Genomic DNA, 24,121 nt, shown 5'->3' with positions numbered 1-24,121 from the left:
CCCTATTTATCTTTGCACCTTGAACCCTTAGTGCAGAACTTATCTCCTTGGAGATACACTCTCAAAGACCATCACTTTGAATGACATTATCCAATCTTATACAATGATGAAGAACTAAGGGGGTGGAAGGTAACTTCACTTCTCTTGCCCTGCTGTGGGTGTCTAAAAAATTAAAGCTAAGTTTGGAGTCTTCTGACAAGGTTAGCACAGTATGAAAAATCACAAAGAAAAAAACAAAGATTGATTTATTTATCAGTTTCCTGATTCTCTTCCATAGTTTTTTCTTTGGATATTAAAGCTCACCTGTACTAGAAATGAACCCCTAGAATGTCTTTGTCATATCATTTGCATACATAAAGACCAGGAGGCTTATGGAATTTTATTTTCCTCTAAATATATAAAACAATAACAAAACTAATTTCACACTTTGAGAACATCAAATGATCAAACAAGCAGCTATGGGAAGAATGATTGATAGGTTCAGAAACAATCAATGGCTTCCCCTTGTTTTTGGATCCCTTTGGGGCAACATTTGGCAATAATTTCTAGCAAAAGAGAAAGAAAAATAAAACCAGTTAAAGATCTTGGTAATCATCAGTGCAATTGGCCTCTATCTATGGCACAATGTATTTTGATGTGCTCTGTGAGCTCTCAGGAAATGCACATTTTAAGTAAGGATGGATAAGGAAGCACTATTGCTCAGTGAGAGTGCTCTTGGATTTGGAGTTGGAAAACTCTGGATTCCAATATCACTTACCAGCAGTGTGACTGAGTAATTTGTTATGTTGTGCCTCAAAGACGTATGAAATATATATATATATATATTTCCGGCAACCTCATACCCATTTCCCTGATTCAATCCCTTAATGATCTTAAAGACAAAAATGTTAGTGTTCTTCATGTAACAAGTTAGTGAAATCCTGATAGCAGGTTAAGTGATTTATGTAACATCACCCAAAGAAGAAATGTCATTTGGAGACACATTTGTGCCTTGATCTCAATCCATGCTTGCTTTCTCTGTATCACATGACTTTCCTCATATGTTTTACACTCATCTGCACATATGGATGTTAAGTCTTTGATGGTATTTTATTTGGCATTACATTATATAAAAGATCATGAGCCAAGTGGTGACTGAAAATTTCTCAGAAATCATCAGTGGTTTGCATTCTTTATCTTCTTTTTTTTTGGGGGGGGGGCTGGAATATGAGGGATTGAACCATGGGGTGCTTCAACACTGAGCCACATCCCCAACCCATTTTAGAGACAGGGTCTCGGTGAGTTGCTTAGGGCCTTGCTAAGTTACTGAGGCTGGCTTTGAATTCACAATACTCTTACCTCAGCTTCCCAAGCCTCTATGAATACAGGTGTCCACCACTGCACCCAGCACAGTCTTTATATTCTGAGGACAAAACCAAAAAGCCTAAATATATAAACCTGAGACTTTGTCATTATGGTACACAGCTCAGAGTGGGAAGGAACCTGTCTCCTACCTACTGTGGATATCAGTGCTGTGGGTATCAGAGCCCCTAGCCATGCCCTATACACGACAAGTAGGAGGTAGTTAGTGAATATCTGCTGAATTGAGTTGAAGGACACAGACATTTAGAGACTGACTGAACTTCATTCGCTCATATGTTCACATACCAAATATGTATTCCCAAAACACGTGTCTTCATTTAGATTTGTTGTGACAAAGGCATTCAAAGGAGTGTAAGCACAATAGCAAAAGAAGGAGGGAATGGAGAGTGAGAAAAGGCTGATAAAAATCAGGATGCCAAAAGCAAGGGAAAATCATATATATTTTAAAAATCCAGAGACAACGTTAAAATGTACATATTTATTGTAGTATTTAAAATTTAATACAAAGAACAAAAAGCATAAGACATCCAATGCATTTGAAGAAGCCATGCTCTGAGGAAGTTTGATAACTGTCATAAGGGGAACAATGTTATCTATAAAAACCTGCTCTTCCTAAGGCTCTGTATGGCAACTCTATTAACTAGAACATCTCCTTCACTTTCCATTCTAACTGGTTTTGCCTCTGGCTTGCCTTCTAGGGAGGTCAGACTGGGCCTCTCTTGTTTATACTGGCCTAATTATTTCAGTCCTGAAGGAAAGCAGAGATCCATCCCCCTAAGCTTGCCTCTCTGTCACAGGGCATAATCATAACTTGGATCACAACATCCACAAAAGGTCTGGGCTAATCATAATAAAAATGTGCTTTATGTACACGAGCATCACTGATAATTACTGACTCTTGTAGAATCCATGTATCATCTCAAAGTTTTTATACTGAGTAACTCGCACTCTATTCTAAAAATGTCAAGGTTGCAGTCCAGATAATCCATAAGGATGGAGCCTGGCTTCATAAGTGTTTGATAAATACTTGTGGAATGACAGATATTGTCCATGATTTACATACAGATTATTCCCTTTTTTAAAATGTATAAAGCAGATTTCAGATCTTTTCTTTTCTTTTCTTTAAATTTTTGTGCCATGGACCCTATTAGTTCTGGAGGGTTATGGAGAGACATAAAGGTATGGAGAACACGAGTACAAATATTTTTTCAGAAAATAAAAAAAAAAGATAAATAAAAAAGTAAAATAACTGGGAATGTGGGAATGGTGATTATAAACAAGAGAGCTGTGCCAATAAGCTGGTGACATGTCTTGCAGACACCAGTCTGAGGAAGTGCGACTCAAGTAGCAGCACTGTCTGAGAGGAGATTTGATGGGAGGAGGAGGAGGAGGAGGAGGAGGAGGAGGTAAATTCTATTTTGAGAGATAATGTGAAGGAAAGGAGGGAAGTCACAGTGCTGGAAAGAAAGAGATCCTGCACCCCAAAGAAGAATGTAGGAGGATTTTAAAAACAGAATTTGTAGAATGGAACAAAAGGGTGGGGGAGGAAATTGGACCATAGAGAACAAAAGGAGTGTGAGGACATTATCCTGGGTTAGTCATGAATATACAGATTCCTTGAATTACTGTAAAAGAATCAAGTTGTTAGAATTTGAAGTGGCTCTTGCATGCGACTCCTCTCAGTACCTGAACACCTTTCACTTTTGTGTGTATCAATGTTTTATAAACCTCTTTGGCTGACAAGGGAAAAGCCAGTAGAAACAGCAGAGTAGTGGGTAGCCACAGAACATTTCTCATTAGCTCAGTCTGGTTCCTGATTCTTACCAAAGGGAACTTGGTGAGTCATCTGCATACCTGGTGCCCATTGTGGCAGCTGCCACAATGAAAGGAAGACTCTGCCTTCCAGGAAGTAGTTGAAGAAACTGTGCCCTCTGCCCTGTTTTAAGGCAGTGGAAGCAATTGTTAGCCTTTATTGCTACAGCCTTATCTACTACATGTGGCCTTAGGAGTCTTGTCATTGTCACAGTACTGATAGGCTAATTATTGTTATTTAAATTATTAGATATTTCACCCTCATAACCTTTGTTAATGATCATCTTAAAAAATCTATAGGGCAAAAACTATCTTCATGTAACAGAAGAGAAATCAGGCCCTCAGAGATGTTAAGAAAATTTCCCATGTGACTTAATAGCACCTGGAAGTGAAAAAGCAAGAAATCAAATCCAATGTGTGGTATGGAATCCGGGCTCTTAAAAACCATGTCCTACTTATGTGTATTGGCAGGCTATGATCAATATAACATGGCATGTCTGATTGATATCTAGGGCCAGCAAGTTCCTCTGAAGCATGAGAAATATGAGGACCATTTTAATGAATGGAGACAAAACCGATTTGAAAATTTGTTTTGAGGATGTTTTATAGTCTGTTAGTGTAAATAGTACTATGTTAGGGACTATTTCATGTAATCTCAGGTGGGTGTTTCTATTTACAATTTATAGATGAAACAAAATTTTAAGAGTTGAAAATAACCACCGAACTTTATTTAGACTCAGTTTTCAATTTTGGCTCCACTTCTTAGCAGGCGAATCCAGAGCACATGCTTTATCTCATCGACAACCCTCCTGTTCTTATCTGCTTAGGCTGTGAATTGCTAAGAGAAAGCATCCAATTTCATAGCAACTTTCACTTTGCTTTTTTGAACCATCCATTCTTACACGTATAATTAGTTATTGGAATTATGGCTTCAGGAAAGAATAGTGCCATCATGTTCTTCGCAAAAATAATTCTACTTGATTGAGGAGTCCCTGGGAGTGTTTTCATTTAGGGGAAAAGAAATTTCACCTTAATTCTAAATAGGAATAATTACAAGTATTTCAATGTAACTCAAAATTGGCAATTTAAGTTGCATCAGTTATTGGCTAGCCATGTGTTGATACTGGAAACACTGGCTACTGTGCAGAATTATCAAACAGGGGAATCCAAGAGTGACGACAGGAAAAAGCCATATGCTAAAGCCATGATGTACTTTGTATGTAAAAGTAAAGAGATGGAGAATGATTGTTAATTCATTTGCAAGATTTCATATGTTATTCCATATGGATTTGGATACAGACATGTCTGTGATCTACACAGTGTGATAATTAACAACAATTTTTTTTTTCTTTTAGTATAAGGACATACCTCTTTATGAAGTAGAAAAATCTATGTGTAAGGAAGCAATTTTTACACTTTGAATGATCCTCAGTGGTATGATTTAAACCTTTCAAGTTTGCTATCCTCTAGCAGAAAAATGTTCAAATACCAATGATGCAGGCCACATAGAGGTTAATGGACAAAACCTATATGAAAAAAGTCATCTATCAGACTCATCAAGATGCTGTGATAGCATAGAAGGAGATTGTTGGACAAGCAACTTACTAAGCATTCTGTGGAGATTTTTTTTAGCAAAAGTGTATATTATTTTGTTAATATTTCATAAGCACAATTTTAGAGACAGATTTGAATCCTCCTTCTGCCACAATCTATGGCATTTTCTCCAAGACCCTTTTCACTGCTAGACCATGATCCAAACCCTAATCTCCTTGTGATAATACATTTTCAAACTCTGGAAAAGGACTTAAGCTTTCCTATCACCTAGTGTAGAGGGATTTGGATGTCATAACTATACATTTACCTAGAGAAATAAATAACCCTGGGACTTCAAAAATAACAAGAATAGAGCATCATTCATCAGTGAAGCATATATATCAAGGTAATTGATTTTTCAAGAATTCATCCACAAGTAATGAAGTACATGAAATATTGCTAGGATGCATAGCCCATCAGTGCTACCCCTTTTTCAAGGAACTCCTGAGGATATGTGAAATATTAGAGCCCTTAACCTGGAATTTATACTGACATATTTAATTAATAACTCACCTGTAAATTATGAAATGGGTAAAATATCTAGAGAAACAATGGAACCCTGTGGGTTAGTCTACAAAACACACTCTCCTCCCTGGCATTCACTGGAGTCTTGCACTGAGTTTCTCTAGCCAACTTATAACCTCAGGATGTGAGTCTCAGGTTGTTATGGAATGGAACAACCCTACATCCTTGAGGGCAGTAGACCTGGGGATCAAATCATGATATCCCCTCTTCCATTGTGTGACTCTGTGACCTTGTAATACTATCTAAGTATCTCTGGCTCTCAGAGACAGAAAAAAATATTAATATTTATCAAGTTATTTCATACTTAAAAACTGAGTCCTCAAAGCAGCTTAAAATGCTTCAAACACCAATTTTTTTTAACTGCTCTGTCTTCTTTCTTTTTTATTCCCTCCTAATTTCTCTCTTCTGTTTGTATTATTTTCATTCTTCCTACATAATGTAGGATAATTGCTGTGATGGTTTAGATATGAGGTATCCCCATAAAACTCATGTGTGAGACAATGGAAAAATGTTCAGAGGTGAAATTATTAGATTATTAGAAAATTAACCTAATCTTTGTGCTGGTCCACTAAAATGGATTAACTGGGTGGCAACTGTAGACAGGTAGGAAGTGCCTAGAGGCAGTCAGTCAGTCACTGAAGGTGTGCCTTTGAGGCTCATAGTTTGTCCCTCTGAGCACAGCTTTCTCTGCTTCCTGTTGACATATTTTGAGCTCCATTCCTCTCCCACACTTCTGCCTTGTTGATCTGCCTCACTCTGGGCCCAGAGCAATGGAGCAGGCTGACCACGGACTGACCATGAGCCAAATAAACTTTTTCTTGTCTACATTGTTCTTGTCGGGTCTTTTGGTCGCAGTGATTAAAAAAAAAAAAAGAAAGAAAGAAAAACCCAGATAAAACATGTAGTGTGTGTCAGAGGTTTTGTTAGAGCCTGAACATACAAGGGTGAATAAGATGTTATTTCTGTAAACAACAATTTACTATCAGCTTTGGTTGAAATAGTAGGAGAGTTGGTGAAAAGGAGAAGAAACATAAAATGAAATGTTTTAAGGAGGTTTTTAGAAAAGATGTGTAGATCAAAATGAAGAGGGTAACTAGCTCTCTGTGGCAAGACTTCCTGGCTGAATATCAGAGCTGGTCAGATAGGAAAAATGAAATTTTAGGAGGAAAGTACAGGTACACAGAAAGAGTAATGTAGGCTGTATTACCACATAAAATTGTAGAGGCACCAAAGAATGTGGAAAGTTGAAAGAAAGGACAGTGCTTGGAGATGAAGGCATGTGCTGTGCAGAGAGAGGTAGCAAAAGATGTTTGGAATAAATCATATTTCAATGCAGAAGACATACCTATTTGTTCCCTGATAACCACTAGAGGTATTACCTTTTTGGAGATGGCAAGGGATGCTCATCTCTTATAATATATTTGATTTCAATTTTTAAAAGAGCATATACTTAGAAAAATACCTAAATTTTACTTTTCATATGTATGTATGTGTGTATATTTACAAAATTTAAGTACAAAAGCATGCGAAGTTGCACATATGTGTACTTATGCACATATGTATCTATGCACAATCCTAAGTAAACAGTATTAATAGTGTCAAAGTGGCCATATTACCAAAAACAATAAACATATTCACTGGGATCCCCATAAAAATGTCAATGACATTCTTCATAGAGCTAGAAAAAATTTTTTTAACATTTATATGGAAGAATAAATGACCCAGAATAGTAAAAGCAATGCTGAGCAATGAGAAGGATGCTACTGGTATCACAATATTCAATCTCAAATGATATGACAGAGCAATAGTAACAAAAACAGCATGGTAATAGCATCAAAACAGACATAAAAATCAGTGTAATAGAATAGAAGAAATAGAGATGAATCCACACAGAGACAATCACCTGATCTTTGGGAAAGCTACCAGAAACACACATTGGAGACAAGACAGCATTTTTAACAATTGGTGTTGCGAAAACTGGAGATCCTTTTGTATAAAAATTAAACTAGATCCCTATCTCTCACCTGGCAAAAATCAACTCAGAGAGGATCAAAGACCTAGGAATTAGATCAAAAACACTGAAACTGCTAGAAGAAACCACAGGGTCAACACTTTAACATATTGGCTCAGGAACTGACTTCCTTAATGAGACACCTAAAGCTCAAAAATTAAAACCAAGAATCAATAAGTGGGATGTCATCAAATTAAAAAGCTTCTGCACAGCAAAGGAAATAATTACAAACATGATGAGAGCCTAAGAATGGGAGAAAATCCTTGTCAGCTCTTCTTCCAACAGATTAATATCCAGAACATATAAAACTCAAAAAACTTAACACCATAAAAATGAATAGATGGTCAAATGAACTAAACAGAAAAATGCAAATGACCAACAAATGCATGAAAAAAAAAATATCCAGCATCCTTAGCAATCAGGGAAATGCAAATCAAACGAGACTGAGATTTCATCTTGCTTCAGTTAGAATGACAAACATCAAGAATAAATAATAATAAATGCTGGCTTGGACATGTAGCAAAGGTATACTCATCTGTTGTTGGCAGAACTTCAAATTATCGTATCCTCTTTGGAAAGCTGTATGGAGATTCCTTAAAATAGTAGACTGGAAATAATATATGACCTAGCTATCCCACTCCTAGGTATTTATCTACAAGAACTGAAGTCAACATACTCTATTTATAAATACATATCAGTGTTTCAAATACCCAAGTTGTGGAATCAGTCTTGTTGTCCCTCTATAAACAACTGGATAAAGAAAATGTGATACACACACACACACACACACACACACACACAATGGGGTTTTACTTGGTCAAAAAGAATGAAATTATGTCATTTTTCAGTTAAATTGACGAAACTAGAAAATATCATGCTGAGTAAAACAAGCCAACCATAGAACCCATCAAATATTAAATATTCTCTCTTATATTCAGAAGCTCCAGGGAAACAAGACATTTTAAAAGGTGGGTGAGGGAATCCCATGGAAAAAAAAGGGAGAACAATGGAGTAGAGGTAAGGGAAATAGGGAGAGGGAGGAGAGATGAGAAATGGCAATGAAGTTAACCAAACTTTGTCATGTGCATGTATGAACATATCCCAATGAATCCCACTTTAACATGAACTATAATGCACCAATTAAGAAATGAAAGTACAAAACTATGTGTGAATTCACATCTATGTGTATGCTTATGCATATAATTATAAGCACAAATGTAAAGTGTGTGTGTGTATGTATGTATGTATATATATATATATATATATATATATATATATATATATGCATAGTATGTACATAATGTATAAAGTAAAACATTTGCCTTTTATCATTTTATAACACCTACCTTAGACTCTGTTTGGCAATTTATAAAATTTTATATATGAGATTGGTGAGCCTATAGAGTTTGGTGATATGCCCATGATCACATGATTGATAATACTCATACTTAAATAACTTCTCCTCTAATTCCAGAATCTCTTCTCTAACACATACAGATTTGTGCTTCCTCTAAGACAGCACTAGGAAATGTGGGGGCAGGGGAACTCCAGTGCCTCCTCAAAAATATATCAAGCTACATTTGTGTTTATTTCCTTTCAAAATTTACATGCACACAACAGAATCAACATGACATAGATTATCTCTAAAGATAATTAAAAAACTATTATAATGTGAACATTTTTATGTAGCTAAAGAATCTTTATAACATATCTTTAATGCTTGTTTAATACTGCATACCTTTGATCTCGCTAGACTTAACCACTAACATCATACTTCTTTATTAATATTTAAATTATATTTTTAACATAATAACTTAAAAATAATAACAGATGAAAAAATAAACATCAGAATCTAAAATTTCAGCTGGGCATGGTGGCACATGTCTAGGATCCCTGCGACTCAGAATGGTGAGGCAGGAGGATTGCAAGTTCAAGGCCAGCCTCAGCAAATGAGCAAGACCTTGTCAAAAATAAAAAATAAAAATAAAAAGGGCTAGAAATGGGACTCCATGGTAGAGTGCTTACCTACCATATCCAATGTCCTGGGTTCAATCTCTAGCACAGAAAAAGATAGTAATAATTAAATCTAAAATTTGAAGACCCAGGAGAAAGAAAAAAATATATAATTCCCTTAGAGTAAGTTCTTAGTTTTAAAAATATTGAGTCAAAATATATAAATGAGGTTTTGGCTCCTGATTCATTGGAGCAATTGTATTCCTAATAATGTTATAATTTATATAGACACCAGGTGTGTAAAGTATTTCTCACTATCCCATAGGAGATTGGTTCTCAAACTCCTCACAGATCCCAAAATCTACACAAGCTCAAGTCCCTTATATAGAATGGCATGGCCTTTGCATATAACCTATGCACATGTTCTCATATACATTAAATCAACTCTAGATTATTTATAAATCCCAACATAATGCAAATAGTATGCAAATATTTCTCATACTGTATTGTTTAGGGAACATTGACAAGAAAAAAATATCTACATGTTCATTAGAGACTCAATTATTTCTTAAAATATTTTTGATACAGAATTGGTTGCATCCACAGAGGCAAAACAAGGGAACACACAGGGACATCTAAATAAGACATCGTTTCTCCAAAAATAGGGCATTTTATCTTTATGTAATTATCTATCTATCTTTCTATCATCTATCTATCTATCATTTATCTCCCTGGTCTACCTGTCTAATTTATAAGCTAGTAGTCACAAAGAAAGGTGGATGCAGTTTTTAGCAATGTGGAGGTTGATTCGTTTTCTGATGTGTTTGTCTAAGCATGCACTTTCTTCCTGCGTGACACACCTGTGCAGGTTTGCCGTTTCTGTGAAGCTGTTTAGTGGGATGGTGGGCACATGCTGATGAATCTCTGGTTGAGTGTCTTTTGCACTTCCTAACTGGTAGCATGTGGAACACATCACAGAGCCAGCAGAAAGTATGGGTGCAGTATAGGAACTCCCAAAGAACTCATCTTTTTGAATTCCTAATCACTTAACCTCATAAGTGAAAGACCCTTTTGTCATGGATAGTAAGATAACAATTGCACACTGAATTAGCAAGGGTTTCTGGGGATAACAAAGCTAGTGGTTTCATAACTGGGATAATGTGCTCAACAAGACTTACTCAAAAGAGGAGTCTAGCACAGCATTTTATATCAACTGCAATTTTGAACAGCACAATCTGGGAGACCCGCGACGAGTGAATTACAGTAATCAGCCTTCAAAATGACAAAAGAGTTAATCAGCATCTCCTTGCCTTTCTCGTGAAGCCTCTCAATCTGGTGATATCACAGAAATTATAAAAAGAAGTCTTCGTGACGGATACAAAATGCTTCTCAAATGATAGCACCAAAGACAATGAGAAGGGGGGAAAACATAAAAGTTTTAAATTTTCGAGATGACTGAAACTGTATTCTAATCAAAAGTGTTCCCTGGATGATGAGAACAAGGAAGAGCTGTTCAGCATCAGGAAGAACTTAGGCCAGTCTAGGGTTTATATTCTTAAACTTTTGCACCAGGGAATTCTCCAATGGGCTGAATAAAGGGAAGATAAACTTCTGTCTTTTAAATACTGGAGAATTGAGCACACTGATCTATTCACAGCAAGGTAGTAAATGAAGGCTTCAGAGCAAGATTTTTACCTTGTAATCCTCCTTCCTCCAAGTCCTTACCTGTCTACCTCTACTCCCCAGAGCCGGGATCAAATCTTTGTTGAATTATATTTATGTGAAAATGTGAAAATGAAGAATTCTCATTAATTGTTAGATTAGATTAGATTTTTCCAGATGGCATCCCAGGGAAACTCTCTGAAGTATTGATATTTTGTTCCCTCTTTCAAATTTACTATGCACTTAATACTGCAAAGAATCTAGCAAGGCCAACTCGGATCCAGTTGTGCTTCACCCTTTTCAAAATTGCAAAATGTTTGGGTCCTTCATTTTCAAGAAAAAAGCGTGTCCCGGGGAAGTTCTGTGACTTAGCCAATGCTAAGTTATGAGAAAGTCTAAATCTCAACCCTAGAACCAATGCTGAATTGGAAATTTATAAAATTTAAAAAAGGAAGGTATAATAAGATGAAATTAATTGTATCAACTCAAAGTTGAATTTCCATGGCTTAAAAGAAGATCTGAGTTGCTTTTGTATATTATGATATGAAGTTATTGTGACATTGTGACATCAAAGTGTTTTGCACTGCGGGCTGCCATGTTATTTATCATGTTATTTAGGTTACTTATCAAATATGTACATCAGGGAATTTTGCTAATTGTCCCAGGGGAGGAGGAACATTCATCATAAGCTTGTTAAAAAGCTGAAAGCCCTACTTTATTGTCATGTTGATATAATGGACATACCACACGTAAGCTCATGAACATGTTGCCTGACATTGAAAGTGTGTGACTGTCAGCATACAGAGGGCCACGAACTCTACTGCTGCTTGCCCACCACCATGAAAAAGAGGAATGTTTTCCAGGTCTTGGGCAATGGAAATTTATTAAAACTAGAATGTTCAAAAGGTGTTTTTAAGTTGTTTATTTGGCAAAGAAGCAATACGAATTTCCTATCTGCCTGCTTAAAAATCAAAGTCAGAAATGGATAAGAAATGCCCTTTAATTGAAGATTTAAGTCACTTTTTAGTATTCATAGGTCAAAATTTTGGACTTCTTAAATCCAAGAGGAAACACAGTCTGTCCTAATTACCATATTTTCTGCTCTGTGTTAGGCAGTTTAAATATCAACAATGATTTTAACAACAGGGAAGTTCTCCCTCTTGTCCATAAACAGCTTAAAGCTACTAACATGGGAACCAAAGCAGAGGAGAAGAAATAGAGTTTTAATGCAAATTTAATCTTCTGTTTTATGAGGTTATCAATGTTTTGTAATATCTAGAAGGTGAAATGATCTGCCTTTTAAATAGGACTAAAAATGTCAATGAATGTGCTTAGTTAAGACCCAACACACACACACACACAAAAAAAAAAAAAAAAAGAAAGATCAAGTGTACTTATGTTTTTTCCTATTCTGTCTTCATAGTCAAGGTAGCTGAAAAACAAAGAAAAGTTCCAGAAATTCTGTCGTAGATTTTGTAATGAGTTACTGCTAGTTGTAGGGTTGAGGCCAGAGACAGCGGGCTCATGCTGTTCATTACACAGTTTGAACTGAGGCCAATTAAGTGTCCTGCATGTGCTAAAGAATGCCCACAGAAGCTTCCTGCTTACCTTTGCTATCAGAAACCTACTCCAATGTTGTAGCAAGGAAGAGCTAGGCAAAATCCTAGATGTACAGCATCCTAGCTGGGTCATTATGAGCAACTCATTTAACTTTGTAAGCATTATTCCCATTGTACCAGTAAGGAAACACATACCAGCCCTGCTTCTCAAGGGTTAGCCTCTGCACCACCAAGACATTGTGACATCAAAGGATTTTGTACTGAGGGCCGCCATGTTGTCAACACGCTTGATATTTGGATAAAGCACCAGTGTCCTAAACGTGTCTTTTAAGGCCCTTCCTGAAATGGCTTGATTAAAGAGAATTTAACAAAGGACTGATGACAAAGGCATGACCTGGTTAGTAAAGACTGTCAAAGACGCATCCCAAAGCCTACAACAGAGGCAACATCATCACTCTTAGGAAGTAAGGAGCAAGAAAATGAGAAACCTATAACAATATAGTCAAATAATGTCTAGAGTGGCCAAGCATGGGAGAAATGTTTTTGAAGGGTCTGGAACTTTTCCCTCCTTCAGTCTTAATCTCCTAGGATATTCTAGGACTGTTGTAACCCCAAAGAGATTTAGAAAGTAGAAGATTTTCTTAAAGCAATTTTTTAAGCTTACCCTTTCATGATGAGTAAGTAGAGAGGAAGGATGGTGGATACGGAAGAAAAACTGGAGTATACAGCAAACATCGTCTAGATAAATATTAATAATTTTGATAGGAAAAGGAAAAGGGGGAAGGAAATACCATGTTTGGGTTACTACTATCTGTCAAGAACTTTGATGGAATTTACTTACATAATTTTAGAATGCCTACCATGAAAATCTGGCTATTATCATCATTAGACAGGCTGCAGTAGTGAGTCCTGATGGGTCTCCTAAATTTTTTGCATGGTCACAAAGCTACTAAGTGTGAGAATAAGAAACCGTGTTTGCTTAACTTCAGTTAAATGGGAACCTTCATAAGGGGATTCAAATTTGTTAACACAGATGAAACTTGGGTGGCATGCAACTGTGCATCTCAAGGATGGAGAGCACAAAGGAATTCTATACCTGGCAGAGACTCATGAAGCATTTCTTCTCCTATTTGATAAGCAGGACCCTCCACTGTAATATCTCACTCCCATTCTGATAGAACTCATTAACACTAACTGAGGTGTGCTCTTTTGAACTGAGCCAAAAAACTATTTCAACCCCAGGTATCTGAAAAACATCACCAATGAACTGTTTTTTTAGCCTTTGTAGCTATCTATCTATCTGTTTATATATCTATATCTATATAAACAAATGGTGAGAAAAATATATCTTAATCTTCTCTGACTCTGAGAAGTTGCAGGCATTCTTCTACTCAAATAACCTGAGAGGCCTTATGGATGCACCTGAACCTCTTAATTTTATTGAAAAATATTGCTACCTTCCTTGGACAATTATATGATTTTCCTATAATTTTTAGAAGTCCCATGTCCATTTCCAATGTCCAATGTATGGCTTCAGTTTGTGATGACTTTAGAATATAGTACTATGTAAACTTTATCACCATTCATGAAAAGTATGTTAAGGAGTAAAAAATTGGGTCCATAATCAGTATAACCTGGGTTAAGAAAATACATACCCACAGCAGAATAGTTACCTTTGTGTCTCAGCATATTAATGATGAGTTTTTGTTGTCATTGTGGGGTTTTTTTCTTGTTTATTTTCCGTTCAAAAAAACCTTACAGTCCCTTAAGTCTGAAATGTTGCTGTATTTCTATTTTCACTATTTTTGTTTTGTTTTTGACCATATAGGTACCATCTCTTAATTGTATTATGATATGATCAAATCCTGAAACAAATAATTATATTAAAAGGTATCATTATATAACTGTAAATGTTTCCAAATAAACAGGGGTATCAAACTGAGTGCTGTCTGAAAGGTGAACCCCGATAAAAAAGTGGCACCAAGGTCTAATAAAGCAATAAGAACTCACAGCTCTTCCTAGAGCCTGCTCAGGGATTGGAGGGATTAGATTTCCCTGACCATTCTTGCACCTCGCTTGCTGCTCAGATGGATTCAGGGACTTGATCTCCATAAAAACCTCTTACAAACTAATAATTTAATTAGAGCATACATGTCCAAAGTGCACGCAGGCACACACACACACACACACATGCACACATACACAGATAGTGTTGCGACTTCAGAATTTGCCAAGAAAGTGCCTTATCTTCAATTTGAATTGAACATTTATGGTGTCCTGGGACTAGTGTAAGTGGAAGGGACTATCTTTAATTTTGATAGCTTTCTTTCACTTGAGCCAGAGATGTAATATACATTTATTTGATAGAAATATTCTGGGCTAGTCATAATATTTTTTATCATGGACGGTTAATAACAGGGATTGGCACCTTATGGCCCAAAGTTAAGTTAGAATGTAGAAAATAGAAAACTATAGTAGCATGATAATATATCTTATAGGTTTCCAAAATGGGAAAAGTGAAATATCCATTAATGTGGGAATGGGGAAATGCTTGAGTTACTTGTAGCATATTCATATAATGAAAAATTGTGCAGCTGTTAAGAAGTACTGATGTGCACTACTATATACTGGCATGCAAGTTTCTCAAAAACATCCATCGTTAGGAATAAACAGCTTCAGGAAGATGTCTGATCATGCTCACATTTGAGGTTAAATATTTCTATGCACATATGCACATTTGTGTTGTATATATACTTACTGGCTTTGTGATTATGCATAACAGAATGTCAGCAATATTTTCAATGAAAAAAGGTGTAGTGGTTGGGAGAGAGCTAAATAAAGGTATTCAAAATAACTTCAGGATTATATAATCAAATTCAAAATCTTTAACCTGAATATTAAATAACTAGTGAAACAGACCCACGGGAAGCCTGAAAAAAAAAAAAAAAACTCTTTAAGATTTTAGCATGGACAATTTTATCGTATCTTGGTGATTTTGTTTTACTTGCATTTTCTGTTTTCTATAGCTTCCTATATTTTTCAACATTTTAACTTTATAGTAGAAGAGGCAACTTAAGCCATTAAAACATAAATGTAATTCAACAGTACCTTAACATTTAGAAACTTGAGTAGATTAGTTCTGATTGGTGTTTTATGCATCTGAGTTGATTCTAGTAATGCTTTTCTTTCTTTCATCTTTCTAGTGTATTTGTAGCTTCAGAATAATTTATCTTTGACCATAGAACCTTTAAGCTATTTGTCTATTCACTCATCTTGTAGGGGAATTGGGGGTCTATGATAAATTATAGGATTCTTTCACTTCCAGGGTTTTCCTGGGTGGAAAGAGGCTCTGTTATGATTTATAATTTCATTTGTTAGGCAGTTTCCTTTCTAATGTATATTTTCACAAGTTCTTTGTATGTGCTTTCTCAAGTTATCTAGAGATATTTCTGACTAAAATCTTTCTCAGTGTTGCTATCACAGATAGAGACCAGTTAAATGTCAACAGAAATGGAAAATATCTTAGTGGGTGCATGATATAAGCACAAGTGTGTTTGTGTTTGTTGCCTACATTGGTGAATGAACTCTGCCTGAAAGTCATTCTCCCATTTTTCTCCCCCAGCTATTATAAAAACTGCTCTTCCCAACATGGACAGAGAAGCCAAGGAGGAGTACCTGGTTGTTATCCAAGCCAAAGATATGGGTGGACACTCTGGTGGCCTGTCCGGGACCACAACGCTCACAGTAACCCTTACTGATGTTAATGACAATCCTCCAAAATTTGCACAGAGTAAGTGGATTTCCTGCACGAGAATATAAGTATGGTATTTTCACTTGAATTTGTATTATAATTTTCAGTGACATTCCAAAAACTCATTGCAAACATTGAGTACTTAATTTATAGAGTATGAAAAAAATACCCCTCCGCACTTAACAACTATCCCATGTACCATATTTTGCCCCATTTCACAGAATTAAAAAAACACTGGGGAAATTTCCAAATATCAAGTATGTAGTATGTAACTGAGAATTAGAATGAGATTGAGATAAGGATGAAAATACCGCTAAGATATGGATCAATTATTATTTCTGGTACTGAATAAAAGAAACCAAATGCCCAGTGTCTGTGCTGGGGGAGGCCAACACACTGTAAACTTGCTGCCACACTTGCATGTGTGGCATCTGGGAGGGACAATGCCCATGACTCTCTCCACTCTTCGAGTTAAGGCTGTCCTTTGCCTGTGCAACCCCAGTAACACCATAGTCAGCCACCTCAGTGAATTGGGGAGACAATCATTATTTTCCAAGTATCTTGTACTCTACTGAAACACTTTTTTTTTTTTTTTGAGCATTTATCCAAGTAATGTGACATAGAGGAATGAGTCAGCAAAGCCTTTCTGACACAAGGACTCCCAAATTGAAATATGAAGAATGGATAGGTTTAGTTGGAACAAGATGAAACCAGCTAGAACATATGAAATCAGGGGAGAGATAATGGACATTGTAGTTAAAAGATTTTTATTTTTATTTTTTTTTTAAGATTCCACATATAAGTGAGATTAGACAGTATATTTCCTTTTCTGCCTGGCCTATTGGACTTAATGTCCTCTAGGCTCAACCATGTTACCATGGCAAGATATCCTTTTTTAAAGTTGGATACTATTCTATTGTATATAAGCACCACAGCTTTTTAAACCAGTCTTCCACCAGTGGACACTTAATTTGTTTCCATGTCTTGGCGACTGTGAATAATGTTGCACTGAACATCTGAGGGTAAGGTGAGTGTATGACCTTGTATGGGAACAGAAAAGATTTCACAGTAGTTGGAGCATAGAAGTGCCAGGTGGAGAATGTGGCAAAGGGAGCTAGACAATTAGCATAGGCAGGAATTAGCTGAACTTGGATTTATAGGCCATTTTAAGTACCACAAACTTTATTCTAACATCACTGAAAATCCATTAGAAGATTTAAAATGGAGGTAGAGTTATAGTTTATCTCTAGGAAAATCAGGAAAAAAAAAATCTGGCCTTCTTCCAATGTCTTTCTCCACACTGCACCCAGTGAAAGGGATATTTACAAACATTCATGTAAATTGAATAGCCCTGGCAAGCAAGGGTTATAGCAGTGGAAGTGATAGAATTAAGTATAGGTGTGGTTAATACTTCAGAGTTAATAATGGGAATAGTCTAAGGATTGATCGCCTTTTTCAGATAAAAAAAATGGTTATCATATTTGTGATATTAGAGATTAGATGTCCACTGGTGCTTTTTACTGGGATAGGAAACATCACAGGACAATTGTTCTTTGAAAAGAAAAGAGAGAAGAGACAGGACATAGGGATCGAGCTTGAAAATGGCATATTCAACATACCTTTGAGAATTTACCTGAAGGAATTCCAAGTCAGAGAGAATAGAGATGCATTTTCATTAAGAATGTTAGAACTTTTACATCTTGCCATTCATAAATTAGACAATAATGCAACCTTTTAAACAAAATTATTGAAGTGGAGAGCACCATTTCTCCTTGCCTTTCCCCAGTCTTTTATTCCTTATTCAGTTGCCATTACAGTTAATGCTATAATGTGCAATTCTTCTTTCTCAGAAAATGATTATCTCAATTCAACAGTGGCAGATGAGTTTCAAAAGCAGTCCCTTTCTTAGCGGCAATAACTATTAACTATGATCACACTGATAGAGATGATGAGAATGAGAAGAATAGCAATGGATAAAGGAATGTTCCATTTGCTTGGTTTCACAAGGCTCCCTGGTGTAGGTCTGGCAGCAAGGTGAGGCCCCTGGCTGGCTTATTTACTTAATAAGCATACCTAAAGGGATCATCTGCAAGCTTACCTGGAATATAAAGTTTGAAAGCTATAGAATCATTACAACAATTATGACCAAATTGGGAGATTCATGTTCCACATGATGATTTTCAGTGCCTACCTATGGTAAAACCATTTGGAATTTTTTTTTTCTTCCTCAGCCCCATAACTTCATGATTCTAAGAAATATTTTTATTTCATCATTAACAGAAAGGGTATTAGTGCTTGATGAAACTTTACTCAGCAACTAAATCAATCTTGTAATGTTGGGCAAAATGAGCCTTGGTTTATCTAAGGGATTCCATGATGGAATTCAAGCTAGAACTATGTGATGTTCTCCAGATTTAATTTTTCCTTTTAGGTTTATAGTTCATTGAATGTCTATTTCTCCCTTGGTGTGGTTGTCTAAAATGTCCTGGTTGTCTGAGTTTTACTTCTCCAGAAACATTCACCAAGACAACCATTTGGTTAAAAGTAACTGAACTTATAGATGGTTTCATTAAACTCCAGTGAGGGAAAGTGAGAGAGAGAAGGATAAAGAGTCAAAGTAGGTGCACAATCTAACCAGCTACCATGGTGGGTGAGTGGAACTTTATCTCATGCAGAAAAATCTGGCCTATTAGAAAGAAATAAAAGAAAAGGGGGAATAGAATGTCCTAGGATTTTATATACTACCTCCTGTGAGTCCTGGAGGGCTGCTTCTGCAGGGGAATTAGCGCTCTGAAAGTTCCAGTCTGACATGCAATGGGCCAAATGAAATATGAAAGCCAGAGGAATCCCTCAGGCAAAGAAATGCAGGAGCTGGCAGTTAGATGTAGGGCAGGTGTGATCTAAAGTGGTAATGGCCAGGGATTGTGTTTGGAGCACCACCAGTTTACAGGATACCAAGGAAAGTGAGTGACAACAACATCACAATGAAAGCCATTTGAATAAAAATAGGACAAATGTCACTAATTAGACATGTTTTACTGTCCCCATAGGAGAATGAAAATACACTGTAATTGTATTTTGCCTAGGGAGTTTTGAAGGTAGCATTTTTGTCTTCAGAGCAATGAGGACATTAGTAACAGGAGGAGTGTTTCTTGTGTCTGAACAGCTTGCTGCAGGGCACAGCAGAAGTTTAGTAATTGGATTTTATCAAAAACGGTCTACAAGTCTGTAAATATAAAAGTAAGTTCAAAAGTGACTTTCAGTATGTTACATATCGCATCTTTCTGAGCTGAAATTAGCTTAATATGTTATGTTGGGCAACAATGAATATGTCCACAGGCAGTCAGTGTGATTATACAGTAAATTGGAAGGTACATTCACATAGACTCACTAATATTCTGATATAGTTGTTCCAAATATATACCTGATAAACATGGTTGAACAAACCCCAAATCTCAGAAGAATCTTGAAAAAAGAGTTCACTGCTCTGGGAAATATTTGTCTCTCTTTATTTAAAAGACTGCATGTTTCACAAGGCAATGGGGATATTCTCATCTTTTCCATTGTTCAAAACCAAGGAAGCACTTAACACATATCTGCTAAATGAATAGGTACATAGCTAGCATTGGTGCAGCACTCAGTGCTTCTACTCTTTTCTAAGGTCTGTATCACTTCTCAGTACCAGAAGATGTGGTTCTTGGCACTGCAATAGGAAGGGTCAAGGCCAATGACCAGGATGTTGGTGAAAATGCACAGTCCTCTTATGACATCATTGACGGAGATGGAACAGCACTCTTTGAAATCACCTCTGACGCCCAGGCCCAGGATGGCATTATACGACTAAGAAAGGTAAGCTAAGGAAGGTTTTGCTCATCTTTAAAATACCATCCACCAACTTGAGCTTGGACTGACAGATTCTTAGAGCTGGTAGGTATTTGGCTTTTCCTTGTAAAAGACGGTGACTATTAGGATCCTTTTAGCACCTCTAATCCATTGGGCCCACTTCACATTTCAGCTGAAGCTCAGGTAAACAGCTACCATGATGGTGCTGACCTCCCATCTTACCTGATATTTCTCTCCTTGTCTATTCCTCAGTGACTTTCCCTAAGCCACAAGAGCTTAGGGAAAGCTAACTCTGTCTTTGTACAGGGCACTCCAGCTATTAAAGAAAGTCAATGCCCAGAAGGGAACTCTCAACCAATTGGGAACAAAAGTTGATGGACAGTTAGTATTCTGAGGCATACTGCTTAATGTCTGCTACGAGTACTCTCAGTAGAAGTAAGTCTCAGTTGCCCCACAATGGTGACAAGTTCAATAGCTTTTAGTCTTTCCCTGTATAACTCTCCTATTTCTGTACTGCTGCTTTCTCAAATATCTTCCAAGATATATTGACATTTCCCCCAAGTCTTTATTGAAAGCTGAACTTTCAGGAAAAACTCAAAGACAGGCTGAACATTCAGCTTCAGATATCCTAGCCAGCTCTGGAGCTCTGATTAGAAGACCAACCCTGCTACCACTAGCTGCTCTAAACTATGGGTTAACAGCCCAGTCATTATGGGAAATGAAATAAAACTCGGTTTAGCCTTACTTCTGGGTGTAGGGCTACTATTAGGAAAAAAATTTAAAAAGTGTCTCTGAATGTAGACTTTGACAATGTGAGACTGCTTTTGCCATCAACCCATGGCTCACGGTAGATATGAAAAATTCTGTTCATTTTTCCATTTTTATTTCTTATAATAAAAAAGTTCATAAGGAATGTGTAAAACATAGCTTATTATTTTATGCACACAAAGCCTTGCAAGGGAAAAAATACTCTTATCCTCATCATAACTTTGTTGGAAATCATTCTACATAACCTTTGTCATGAAATAGGTCATGCTATTTTTGAATAGATAAATAAGAAGTACATGGGAGATTACACTCTTAGGAGCCAATAATTTCTTCCTCTGTCTTGATCACCATGCCATTGATACGATTCACTATGTGATTTTCTGATGTTACATAAAGATCCATTATTCCCAGAGGTCCTGCTCTTAAAATTTTCCATTGAAGAGTTATTAACCATAGAAATATGAAATCTTCTGTTTACATTTTTGTTTAAATATAATGTTAAAAATCAATTTGAGAAAAAAATGGTTGCATTTTTTTTTTTTCACTTTCTTTTGAGCAATACTGTCTTCAGATCAGGATCCTAGCTTGGGTTTAGAACTCAAGAGTTGCAAAATGTTTAAAAACTCATATTTGAAATGGAGTGCAGTATAACGACACTTAAGTCAATTACTAAATGACCCAGAGCCACATTGTCTTTGGCTAGCAATTCCTAATGTAATTTTTATTGTTATTCTTAACTGCTGTCCTTTGTTGCCATAAGGTGCTTTTCATAAACTGAAACATTAGCTGTTTTATGTTTTTGTCCACTGTTATTCATAAACTTGGAAGCATGTATTTTGTACACTGACACATGTATTTTACTTTAGAGAATAATTCATGGGCCTTCAATTCATGGGCCATCTTATTTGTCTGATGACAGTAGAATATATTTAGGTACATTGTTGTTATATGAGCTAAAGGTGAGACACAGCTAGATTTTGAATCTGCCCACATATTTCTTTATATGCTCACCTGCTTCATAGCACAGCACTTAACAGTAGAATATATTGAGGTACATTGTTGTTATATGAGCTAAAAGTGAGACCCTCCTTGCATGGAAGCCTTCTGATCTGTACTTATTACTGAAGTGTATCAGGCAACAAGCAAGGTACAGGGGTTCCCACTTTTTTTCCTTTCAGGCAACAACAGTCATTAATCCCCCTCTATGAGTGATTGCAAAAATTCTCTGGAAAATCCTGAGGAGAAGGCCTAGAGACTTACCATTGGCTGAGATTTGGGAGAATAGGAGGGATGGAAAATGGAAGATGCTAAACAAAGAGTCCAACCTCTCAGCTAAGACTGGATAAATAATTTTTTTAATGACCTATAGTACAACATGTGGCCACAGTTAATGATAATGCATTGTGTATTTCAAAATTGCGAGAACAAATTTTTATTATTCTCCTCACCCCCCCAAAATCTGAAACAATTAGTGATCTGATAGATATGTTAATTAGCTTGATTGAACTTTTCCATAACATAAACATAGATGAAAACATCAAACAGTATCCCATAAACATATAGAATTATTATTTGTCAATTAAAAAATAAAATTAAGAAATTAATGATAGAATCCTTTATATTGAACATTGTTTGCAAAGACCTTGAAATTGTAAAATTGTTACAGTAGGGGTGATTGACAGACTGTGATTATGCCGATAGTGAATCATTTATTCATAGGTGTATACTTGTGCCTAGTAATTTCAGAATCAACAGGGAAGTGAGTGTTTGCATTGTTTACCGGAAAATATTGGTGGGGGGAAGCTAAGTCTCATTAGATCTGAATTCAAATATAAAAATCAACACAAAAATTTTAAGTAAGACTATATATTTAAGCTTGCATAAGAGTTCTGAAAGACTTCACTGATGGTAGTTTGTGTTCCAGCTTCTTATTTTTTAAAAATCTGCATTGCAGATTTAAAGTTCTGTTTCTTATAAGAAATTGTAATGCAGACGTAACTATCTCCTTGAATCTTGACAGTCTTGCATTCTTGAAATCTGGAGTATTATAAGTTGCCAAGAATTGGGCTATAAGGGTTCTGATGCAGATGGGTCTCTGGTGTATTTAAAGGGTCTATCTTCTCTTACCTCACTCTATTAACCTAGGCCAATGACAAGAGTCTCTTGCCCTGATAAGGAATGAAGTGTTAATATGTCAGAAATATTTTCAGTAAAGGTACAATGAAGCAACTGCAAGTTGTTTTTAAGTGGTTGGTGAGTGCATACTCAGACCAAGTTCTATTTATACTGCACTCACTTTCCTTCTTCTAAATATAAACACAGCTAGGTTTTGAATCTGCCTACATTTTTCTTTATATGCTCACCTGCTCGGTAGCACAGCACTTAACAGTAAAGACCTTTGCCAAGGCCCTAAAAAATAATAAACCTCATTTTAATTATATAATCAATAAAGTAGCAATACTTTGGAAATAAAATAAGAAAACACTCTTTGTTGGGATTCGTGCTAAATTATGCTTTAAAATGTCTCCTTGGACTAAACAATGATTATTTCTAGTTCTTTACATTTCACACACTGTTGCAGAAATGATAAAATATTCTTCCCAGATAGAGATTGTATTCCATGCTGCCTTATCTCCTACCAGCAGAGGCCTGATTAACTGGCTGATTAGTATGCAGGTCATGCTATCACTAGTAAAATTTTATTATGACTCTGAAGTGAAATTTTGATGGCAGAATTCATGACTGTGAATATTTTGTGAATTCCAAGTGAAATGAGCAAAACAAAACAAAACAATGGGAGATTAGATTCACTGAGCTTGTATAATAAACAGATATCAATAAATGCCTGTAAAATTTACAGGTTGAATCTAGGGGAATGGAGAGTGATCCCATTAAGACTCACAAATGGGCTTAAATGCACATAACTTTCATCCATCAGCATTATACTCATTTGTTCTTGCTGCTGTGGTCATTAGTGAAGCATTCATCTTTGTCATTTCTTAACAGCCTCTGGACTTTGAGACCAAGAAATCCTATACTCTGAAGGTGGAGGCAGCCAATGTCCATATTGACCCACGTTTCAGCAGCAGGGGACCCTTTAAAGATACGGCTACGGTTAAAATTGTTGTGGAGGATGCTGATGAGCCTCCTGTCTTCTCTTCACCAACGTACCTCCTGGAAGTTCATGAAAATGCTGCTCTGAACTCCGTGATTGGGCAAGTGACTGCTCGTGACCCTGATATCACATCCAGTCCTATAAGGTATTTCTCTTTTAAATGACAT

The 24,121-nt window shown here is 36.3% G+C and overlaps 1 protein-coding gene across 2 annotated transcripts in view; it reads left to right on the top strand.

Moving 5' to 3' along the window:
• Cdh8 (cadherin 8) overlaps positions 1–24,121 on the top strand; it is a 333,641-nt gene that overhangs the window by 158,015 nt on the left and 151,505 nt on the right. For both annotated transcript variants that reach the window (XM_076838247.2, XM_076838246.2), the window contains exons 4-6: positions 16,100–16,267; positions 19,890–20,077; positions 23,846–24,099. In XM_076838247.2, coding sequence (XP_076694362.1) covers positions 16,100–16,267; positions 19,890–20,077; positions 23,846–24,099 — 610 coding nt within the window. The remainder of the gene's footprint in view (positions 1–16,099; positions 16,268–19,889; positions 20,078–23,845; positions 24,100–24,121) is intronic.

The sequence above is a fragment of the Callospermophilus lateralis genome, chromosome 18 (genome assembly GCF_048772815.1).
Source record: "Callospermophilus lateralis isolate mCalLat2 chromosome 18, mCalLat2.hap1, whole genome shotgun sequence".
NCBI classification, from domain to species: Eukaryota; Metazoa; Chordata; class Mammalia; order Rodentia; family Sciuridae; genus Callospermophilus; species Callospermophilus lateralis.
This window is presented reverse-complemented; position numbering and strand designations above follow the sequence as displayed.